At 46.9% G+C, this 10,595-nt stretch overlaps 1 protein-coding gene across 1 annotated transcript; it reads left to right on the forward strand.

Moving 5' to 3' along the window:
- Window positions 1–4,813: 4,813 nt before the first annotated feature.
- On the forward strand, window positions 4,814–10,279 carry LOC135255975 (docking protein 1-like). The gene is made up of 5 exons (XM_064337840.1): window positions 4,814–5,145; window positions 6,684–6,968; window positions 7,299–7,368; window positions 8,348–8,520; window positions 9,163–10,279. The coding sequence occupies exons 1-5, from the start codon at window positions 5,089–5,091 to the stop codon at window positions 9,757–9,759; spliced, it is 1,182 nt and encodes a 393-aa protein (XP_064193910.1). The 5' UTR covers window positions 4,814–5,088; the 3' UTR covers window positions 9,760–10,279.
- Window positions 10,280–10,595: the final 316 nt, after the last annotated feature.

Here is a 10,595-nt window from a genome sequence, read left to right on the forward strand (position 1 = left end):
ACTAGGTTTTATTCAGTTTATTGATATTTCTAAGACAATAAAACATTGAAACATGACTTTCTTTATCTTCATTAATGACAAATGTTAGACCAGCAAATTTCCTTCTTAATTCCTTGAACAACACTTCATACTAGCCAACTAGCTGAGCTACACCACTTGGTCAGCTGAGCAAGAATAGGCTGCTTAAGAATATGAGCATTTGGTGAACAAACGTGAGTTGTCTTAACCAGCAGATTGTAGTTGAACTTCAAAGGAGCAGAGCAAACTCAGAAAACCTCTCGCAGCATGTTGTCATGATAGCTTGAGTTCACAGTTTTTTGCTTTTTACAGTGAGTTCAGTAATGGTAAAGTTTACTCACCGATATCTTGGTCCAGGTCTTGTATGTAATGAAAGTTTCTACTTTAGATGAAGTGCACTGTAAAAATCCACAGCCCTCTTCAGTCACGCCCACCTGCTTATTCTCTTTAACGTAATGTCACATGACACATTTTATTATATCAAATTTGAACTCAAAATCACTCATTGAATTGACTATATGAAAATTTTCAATAGTCAATGTCCATTCAACTCAATTTTGTGAGTAATCTGCTAAATCCAGAGTGTGGACTGCCCTCTGCGATGCAGGAAGCGTGAGATTGAGATAGCAAATAAATACAGCAAATAAATGCTGAATTACACTTAGTTGTGTTACAGTAGTGCCTCGTGTTTAGCAGTAGCCTTCATGTACATAGTTATTCAGCTATGTGTGAATGGGCACCATGGGAGAGTTTGCTATGTGTGGAAATGACCCCCCCCCACCCTTGCCATTGAACTTCATAAAGGTACTGCTTTTTAAAGACACTGCTTTTGTTCAGGGCTGGGCAACCCTCTAGGAACGTCAAGGTCTACCAAAAGACGTCAGTGGACCTGGTCACTCTCAAGACGTTGTTTTGGCAGACCTGAGTAAAAAATATTCCTGGCACTCTGTGACTGGATCAGCCTTCCGTTCCTGTTTTTTTTTCTTTTTCCTTGTGGTCTCATGGGAGGGTGGATTGGTGTTCATGATTTGGAGTATAGACCCATTCTGAAGTTCTTATGGAGTCTACTAAGGAAATTTAAAAAAGATATAATGATATATAATAATCCAGACGGGGGCAGTATAAATCATAGGAGGGTATACTGATCTGATGTGTCTGTCAGATCACAGAACGTCACTTCTGAGCACCACACAGCAAGCGTTACAGAAATGATAGAGAAGGGCAACTAAATGTGTTCATAGCATGTGCAAATCGCACAACTTACGTTTTTCTCTTATGGGTAGTGTAAAGAGATTAGGGGACGATTTCACTGATTTTTTAATTCATTTGTTAAATTTATTAAAACAAGAGGGGATTTACAAAAAGGTGGGAGAGTTGCATGTTCTCCCAGAGCTGTCAGTGTGTGTAGCGTGGTCCTGTAGAAGCAGACTGGATAAGACCCAAAGTCACACACAGTGTGCAAATGCATGCACTGCTCTGTCCTCTGGGACTGAACTCACAACTGCTGCATCATTAGCCAAATGCTCTATGGGGCTGTGGGCGGGGCTGTGAGGCTCTATCGCTGGGCGGGGCAGTGGGCGGGGCTGTGAGGCTCTATTACTGGGCGGGGCTGTGGGCGGGGCTGTGAGGCTCTATCGCTGGGCGGGGCAGTGGGCGGGGCTGTGAGGCTCTATCGCTGGGCGGGGCAGTGGGCGGGGCTGTGGGCGGACTGTGAGGCTCTATCGCTGGGCGGGGCAGTGGGCGGGGCTGTGGGCGGACTGTGAGGCTCTATCACTGGGCGGGGCTGTGGGCGGGGCAGGGCGGAGTGCTTCTCTCCACCTGGCCGGGGTGCAGCTGCGTGGCTTTATCGAACCGCGCCGGGCGAACTTGTGTGGTTTTATCCACACGACCTGAGAGCACCTGCACCAATGCCCTGCTGTGCTCCGCCCCCTCCGCCCAAACCGTCTGGGGCAGGGCCACCTTCACCCCTCGAGGGCGGGGCTTCACAGGCTTCTTTTTCAGATTGGGGCGGGCCTGTGTAACAAAGGGGGGGTGTGTGTGGGGGGGGGGGGGGTGGTAGGGGGAACATCAAACATCCCACCCCAGAGTGTGAGTATTACTCACTCCATTACTGTGACTCACTTCACTGCAGCATAACTCTCATGCACTTGCACAGTGAGAGAGGAGACCAGATCTGCTGCTCGTATGTGACCAGAGACAGTATGTAACACATAAAGTAACAGGCAGAGTGTCACAGACAGAGGTGATGTGTGGCAGATGGGAGGAGGGCGTGGAACGCGCTGTACCCGCTGGGCGAAGGGCGAGGGCGCGGGCACCAGCTGTGGCAGGGGAGGAATCATGGGCGAGGCGGAGCTCTGAGCCCTCAGGCGGCTGGGTTGCCGTGGTCGCGGGGTCTGCTCCTCAGGGCTCCTGTAGTCCCAGGTGTAGGTGGTCAGATACTCACCTGCACACCTGGGCCCCGGGGCCTGGGGACACACACAACACTGCCGAGGTCAACCTCACCCTCGCCTAAATGGGCGTAGTCAGTCCGGCTGGACTTCTCTGCTCCAAACATGGCACGCATACACAGATATGCTCTGCCTTACATGTTTCACATGCCCCGGTGTACTTACACACACACTGTAAACACTGTGAAGGTGCAATCTAGTAACATTTGATCAATTAATTATTATTATTTAATAATATGATTAATGGTCAATCCTGACTGGCTTGCTCATCAGAAGAGCAAGCCAGAATCTAAAAGAAACAAATGTGTAAGAGCCACTAAACAGCACAGATTATCAGGTTAAAAATAGGGAGGTTGGTGGTTTTGATTAATAAACAGGTCGCAGCTGTTTTATGTTTTGTGGAAAACTGAGGTTTCCCTTATTTTGTCCACCCCTGTATGCTCTTGTATTGATAGGGATGAGTCAACGATAATTGGATTTTTATGCTAAAGAATTGTTTATTGATGCTGTAAAACTAATAATGAAAGTACTGTTTCAAGATTACGGCTTAGTTAGTGGTGCAGTGAACGGTGCTGTTGCCTCACAGCCGGAGGTAGTATGTTCAGATCCCTGCCCTTAATTTTTTATGCACAAAGCACTTACCCCTTGTGGTTCTGACATCAATATTCTCCTGTCCGTGGATCTTGTTTTTATTCAGCCTGGCAATGTATTGAATCAGTGGTTTTCACGGAGATGGTCCAAGTGTACGAAGCGGTTTTTCGTGCATGCCGTTTTAAATCGGGAATGACTGCTACATTTCGCGATCTTCCCTGACATAAAGGGATGTTCGGTGGGTCGGGGGTACTGAGCCCACTTGTGACGCCACACAGCCAATGGCGTCACAAAGCCTCTCTCAAAAGCCCGTTATATTCGGGTCCGTTTTAAAAATGCACGATTCGTGGTCAATAAATATTTTGGTGAATATCGAAAGTCTCCGCAGCCGGAGAGTGAGGTACCTGAGGACTATTTTATATGTCCGCTCTGTCCGCGAATTTCCAATAAGCTATGTAGGCTGCTGAACTAGTCCCTTTTATCATTTATTAGCGTGCCCAGATGTCACATTGTAATTATGACTTGTCAAAGTGCATTTGTAGATATCTAAAATGTAATCATGGTTAGTCAAGCGAAACTATTAAATGTTAAAAGGGCTTGCTATAATTTTGACAAGTTAAAACAGAATTACATCTCCAATGATCATTCGTAAGTGTGACGAGTCGAATGACGAAATCTATGACAACATTATTAATCAACATAAAAGATTTTTTAACGTCAAAATGTATTTGCAGATATCTTTAATTGTCATTCTTCCTAGTGAAAATACATTTGTAGATGTATAATGTAATTACGGATCGTCTAGTGAAAATATTAAATGTTAAAAGGGCCTTCAATCGTTTCTTCACAAATAAGATTCGTTTGTTGAAGGTCGAACTGTTCGTTCCTCTGGCGTACAGGCACCCCTGAGACGAGTTGCGTCGTGACCGGGCAAACTCCTCCACAGACCTGCTTGCCTTGTAGTTGCACAGAGAGCTTCTTTCAGTCAGACTGATGTGCATCTCGTCGGATGAGTGTTTTAAGGGGTGAAATTATCGTGAACATACTGACGGAATGCGTGTGCCACCTTAACATTAGTGCATCTAGGAAAGCAACACCAACGGAAATACAACTGTAAACCTGCCGTTTCTGATAAAGGATTATCCGATGTTCTTGTTTAAACTTCATACGTTCCTCCTATCCACGTCTGTTGTGTCCACACATCCAAACGATGAGAATAACCCATAAGAGTGAGCCGCACGCCCGAAGTCCAAAGTCCGGTTCTCTAACCTCTTCCCACTTCACCAGCTTACACCCGTGTTTCATTCAAACTCTTAGAGAATGATCGCATCCTCTTAGCGCACACGGGCAGACTTCAACTATTATCTAAAAATAAGTGAGACCTAGAGAGAGAGAGAGATGTATTAATTCAATTTACGTATTAATCATCAATATGCCTACTTGTTTAAGTTAATTTAACTTTTTTATTTTTATTTTTTATTTTATGTTTGCAAATGAATGCTTTGATAGTATACTAGTGTGTGGTCATAGGCTACTGGTAAAGCACCTTATTTTTTTTAATAGAGGAGAGGGGGTACAGAGAAAGAGAGACTGGGAGGCCAGAACGTTTTAAAATGTATAACATATGTTATATTTTCATTTGACATCTGTGGCAGAAGGACGAAACAAGTTAAAAAGAATTATCAATGAAAGAGCGAAAAGGAGGAGGAGACAGGAGAGAGAGAGAGAGATGGGGGGAGAGAGAGAGAGAGAGAGAGAGTATGTTCGTAAAGTGCATGTCACACGCTGTGGAGAGGGGTATTGGCGTCAGACATATAGCCAAACTCCTGGGTGAACAAACCTTCGAGGAGGTTGCTTCTATGGTGATTCACTGACCGCGAAATCGGAAATTAAGAGCTGAGAGTTTTCTAGAAAACTTTTCACGTGCCGCTAATCTTTGTCTATAGGGAATTAGATAAAGAATTCCTGCCTGCAGCTAAAAAGGCTTCACCTAGTTTTGAATGCGGGGATATCAGTTCGCGTAACAGCAGAGATGGACGGGCGTATTAAAGAAGGCCAGCTGTACGTGCAACAACACAAGATCGTCAAGGTAAAAAAATGCACCTTTACGTTCAATTTGAGCGGTGAGCATACTCGTGTTCTGTGTAGAATATTTTGCGTTGCCCCATAGGAGTGTACGTGTGAGTGTGTGTGTATGTGCATGTACGTGTGTGTGCATGTCAGTGTGCGTGTGTATGTGCATGTATGTGTGTGCATGTGAGTGTGTGTGTGCATGCGAGCGTGTCGGTGCATTAGAGTGTGTGAGTGTGCATGTGAGTGTGTGTGTGAGTGTGTATATATTTGTGTGTGTGTGCGAGTGTGAGTGTGTGTGCATGTGCATGTGTGTATGAGCGTGTGCGTGTGCGTGTGTGAGCATGTGTGTGTGTGAGTGCTTGTGTGTGCGTGTGTGTGTATGTGTGTGTGTGTGAGCGTGTGTGAGCGTGTGTGTGTATGCGTGTGCAAGTGTGAGTGTGTGTGTGTGTGTGTGTGTGAGCGTGTGTGTGTGTGTGTGTATCTGCTGCAGGCCAGTGTTTGTCACATTCCACTCTCAGAGGTGTGTCAGTGAGGTGTGTATCTGGGGCAGGTTCAGGCCTGGGTCTGAACGCTCGCATTCCTGCCCGATGAAGCTGTGCTGACACAGTGAGCTGTCAGTACTGCACACACACCAGAGACTCTTCATTATGTCAGTACTGCACACACACCAGAGACTCTTCATTATGTCAGTACTGCACACACACCAGAGACTCTTCATTATGTCAGTACTGTACACACACCAGTGACTCTTCATTAAGTCAGTACTGCACACTCACCAGTGAATCTTCATTATGTCCGTACTGCACACGCACCAGAACCTCTTCATTATGTCAGTACTGCACACACACCAGAGACTCTTCATTATGTCAGTACTGCACACACACCAGAGACTCTTCATTATGTCAGTACTGCACACACACCAGAAACTCTTCATTATGTCAGTACTGCACACACACCAGTGAATCTTCATTATGTCAGTACTACACACACACCAGTGAATCTTCATTATGTCAGTATTGCACACACACCAGAGACTCTTCATTATGTCAGTACTGTACACACACCAGTGACTCTTCATTATGTCCGTACTGCACACTCACCAGTGAATCTTCATTATGTCAGTACTGCACACACACCAGTGAATCTTCATTATGTCAGTACTGCACACAAACCAGCGAATCTTCATTATGTCAGTACTGCACACACACCAGTAATTTTCTGATAGTTTGATTCATTGACTGTTATTGGTATGATATCTCAGATTTAACATGTTTTTTATTCAGCCCTCTTGGCTCAGTCTGCCTTGTGAATTAAATTCCTTTTCACAGTGGGACTTCCTGGTAACATAAAGGCTAAAATACGAACAGATCACTCTTTAGGAATGAACCACAGAAATCATGAATCTAATACTGTTTGAGCTGTTTGGTTTAACTTTGGGCATCCCCTCTCTATCTGCCCTCCCTCTCTTCTCTCACCCCCTCTCTCCCCTCTCTCCCTCTCCCTCTCCTCTCCCCCCCGCTCCCCTCTCCCCCCCCCCCCCCCCCCCCCCCTCAGAAGTGGAAGAGGAGTTGGGGAGTTCTGTTTCTCGACGGCCCTCACGGTGTCGCTCGGTTGGAGGTGTTTGAGGGGGAGAGGCCAAGCAGTGGTGACTGGCGGTCGGAACGGAAGGTAATCCGCCTGTCGGAATGTGTCACGGTCCTGGCCACACCCACAGAGCCCGGCCCAAACGAGGACACGGCCTCTTTCTGCGTGCGCACGGTGGACCACGCCTACGTCTTCGCTGCCGACGCCCAGGACTGCACACGCTGGGTAGACGCCATCTGTCAAATCGCTTTTCAGGTGAGGGGTAGTTCTGTGCCGAAACTCTGACCCACACTTTCAGCCCCACCCCAACCCTGTAGCCCCACCCCTGCCATCGGTAGCCCCGCCCCAAATTACTGTAGCCCCGCCTGTCTCCCATGTGACCTCGGTCCTTTGCGTTCAGCCAGTCCTCAGAACACCCTTTTTGCAGGGTCAGTGTGATGGGGGAACGCCTCCTATGAACCTGTCTGTCTGTCTGTTGGTCTGCCTGTCTGTCTGTCTGTTTGTCTGCCTGTTTGTTGGTCTGCCTGTCTGTGTCTGTCTGTCTGTTTGTCTGCCTGTCTGCCTGTGTCTGTCTGCGTGGCACAGGGCGGCAGGGGGACAGGCTCCCAGCAACTCAAGATGGAGGAGAATCTGATCTATGAGTCACGAGAGGAGGGTAAGATTACAGTGTAATTACAATGTTATTACAACTGTGTTCTGTGTCAGTCAGAAAGGAGGGTGAGAGTGATGTGGTTGTGATGCAGTTTTGATGTGATTGTGATGTGGTTGTGATGCAGTTGTGACACAGTTGTGATGCGCTTGTGGTGCGGTTGTGATGTGATTGTAATGTGATTGTTATGCGGTTGTGATGTGGTTGCGATGCGGTTGTGACGTGGTTGTGATGCGGTTGTGGTGTGGTTGTGATGTGATTGTAATGTGATTGTTATGCGGTTGTGATGTGGTTGCGATGCGGTTGTGACGTGGTTGTGATGCGGTTGTGGTGTGGTTGTAATGTGATTGTAATGCGGTTGTGGTGTGGTTGTGATGCGGTTGTGATGCGGTTGTAATGCGGTTGTGATGTGGTTGTGATGCGGTTGTGATGTGGTTGTGATGCGGTTGTGACACGGTTGTAATGCAGTTGTAATGCGCTTGTGATGTGGTTGTGATGTGGTTGTGATGTGGTTGTGATGTGGTTGTAATGTGGTTGTGATGCGGTTGTGATGCGGTTGTGACACGGTTGTGATGCGGTTGTGACACGGTTGTGATGTGGTTGTGATGTGGTTGTGATGTGGTTGTAATGCGGTTGTGATGTGGTTGTGATGTGGTTGTAATGCGGTTGTAATGTGGTTGTGATGCGGTTGTAATGCGGTTGTAATGCGGTTGTGATGTGGTTGTAATGTGGTTGTGACACGGTTGTAATGCGGTTGTGATGTGGTTGTGATGTGGTTGTGATGTGGTTGTAATGCGGTTGTGATGTGGTTGTGATGTGGTTGTGATGTGGTTGTAATGCGGTTGTAATGTGGTTGTGATGCGGTTGTGATGCGGTTGTAATGCGGTTGTGATGTGGTTGTAATGTGGTTGTGACACGGTTGTAATGCGGTTGTAATGCGGTTGTGATGCGGTTGTGACACGGTTCTCCCTGTTGGTTCCCTCAGGTCGGCGGTTCTGGGTGAGCGTGCAACAGACGGAAGCGTCAGAGCGTTGTGGCCTGCAGGGGGCGTACTGGCTGAGTGTGGACGACCATTCGCTCATCCTGACTGAGAACCACACCCAGAAGATCCTGCTGGCCTGGCCCTACAGGCTTCTGCGTCGTTATGGACACGACAAGGTCAGAGGTCACAGGGTCACCAAGGTTTTGGAGGGTGTGACAGAAGAATGTGCCATCTGAAAATAACCACAGCTAAAGCTCTGATTCTATACACACATGACTAACTGTTACATAATCAGTATTGTACCTTATCGGACCTATGTTTTGTAGTTGTTCCAATGACCTTCAGTATGCACTTATTGTATGAACGCTTTGGATAAAAGCGTCAGCCAAATAATTAATGTAATGTAATGTAGTGTAGTGTAGTGTAGTGTAATGTAATGCAATGTAATGTAGTGTAGTGTAATGTAATGCAATGTAGTGTAATGTAATGTAAGATAATGTAATGTAGTGTAATATAATGTAAGATAATGTAATGTAAGATAATGAAATGTAATGTAAGGTAGTGTTGTCTGTAGTGTAATGTAATGTAAGATAATGTAATGTAGTGTAATGCAATGTAATGTAAGGTAGTGTAGTGTGTAGTGTAATGTAATGTAAGATAATGTAATGTACGGTAGTGTAGTGTGTAGCGTAATGCAATGTAATGTAAGGTAGTGTAGTGTGTAGTGTAATGTAATGTAGTGTAATGTAGTGTAATGTAATGTAAGGTAGTGTAGTGTAATGTAGTGTAATGTAATCTAATGTAATGGTCTGTTTCAGGGCATGTTTTCGATGGAGGCCGGGCGGCGTTGTGAGTCTGGTCCGGGGGCCTTCACCTTTAACACCGCACACGGTGACCAGGTCTTTGCCTGCGTGGAGGCAGCCATCCGGGAGCAAAGGATCCTGGCGGAGGAGGGGCCTGGCAGTGGCTCCTCCCCCTGTGAGCCAGGGGGGAGGAGCCCTAGGCCACTGAGTGGTGCCGCCCTGCTGGATGACCCCAGCAGTGTGTACTCTCTACCGCTGGACTGTGTGTGTGAGCCTGCAGATGCCCCCGAGCCAGTTTACTCCGCCCCCCTGGATCACATTGACGCCCTGCCCAGGCCTCACCATGGCAACGTGCCTGACCAGTACTCTGAGCTGAATGACCAGGCTGAGTTGGGGCTGGAGGGGACTGTCTGCTGCAGACCAGAGAGGCAGGGGGCGCTGCGGGGGACCCCCAAATCCTTGCGGACCAGGGCGACCCCTGACCCCAGTGACCCCCACGACCCTGATGACCCCAACACCCTGTACAGCCAGGTCTCCAAACATGCCTCTCCAAACATCACCTGGGACCCGGACTCTGATGACATAATCTACGACAACCTGGGAGTCATTTAACCTTTTACCTTTAACCCCATCCACTGGTCAGCATTCTGGGCAAAGACAAAGCTCCAGGCCTGATCGTGCACTGCGTTTACCGCACTCTGTCTGTCTGTCTGTCCGTCTGTCTGTCTGTCTGTAGGAGTGTGGTACCTCAGAGTTACAGCACTCTGTCTGTCTGTCTGTCCGTCTGTAGGAGTGTGGTACCTCAGAAGCAGGCAGACACAGAAGCAGAGCTGCACATGTATCAGCCCCCTCTCCACCAGTGCCACGCTGTAGATTGCCACTCTTAAAGGTCAAAACGCAACCTATGGTGGCCTGTCCTGGACAAAATTACACTCTGTGCAGCAGGGAAAACCCATGGAAATGAGCAAAGGTATTGCTGTGTGATTACTAAGATCAACTGAGGTGTGAGATTTTAGTTCTGTTGTACACAAACTAACTTATGAACAAAACTGTACTGTCAATGTATTAAAATGTTTTGTTTTAAAAAATGAATAATGATGAATACCATGTTAAAATGCCATCCAAATGACAAGTGGTTGTTATTTATAATAATCTGTAAAGTGGGTTTAATGTACCAGGAGTTGAAATGAGGACAAACCATCTAGTATTACATATGCTCACCTACACTTAGTGAAATTAATGCTTAGTGAGTTGAATACACCAAGCCAAACACAGACACACACACACACACACATACACAGACGCACACGCATGCACACAGACACGCACGCATACATGCACGCACACACACAGATACACTCACTCACAGGTACACTCACACACGTGTGCACACAGACACGCATGCACACACATACACACGCGCACTACAAAAAGTTCAGTTTGTTCGT

Source organism: Anguilla rostrata, chromosome 5 (genome assembly GCF_018555375.3).
Source record: "Anguilla rostrata isolate EN2019 chromosome 5, ASM1855537v3, whole genome shotgun sequence".
In the NCBI taxonomy this organism is placed as follows: domain Eukaryota; kingdom Metazoa; phylum Chordata; class Actinopteri; order Anguilliformes; family Anguillidae; genus Anguilla; species Anguilla rostrata.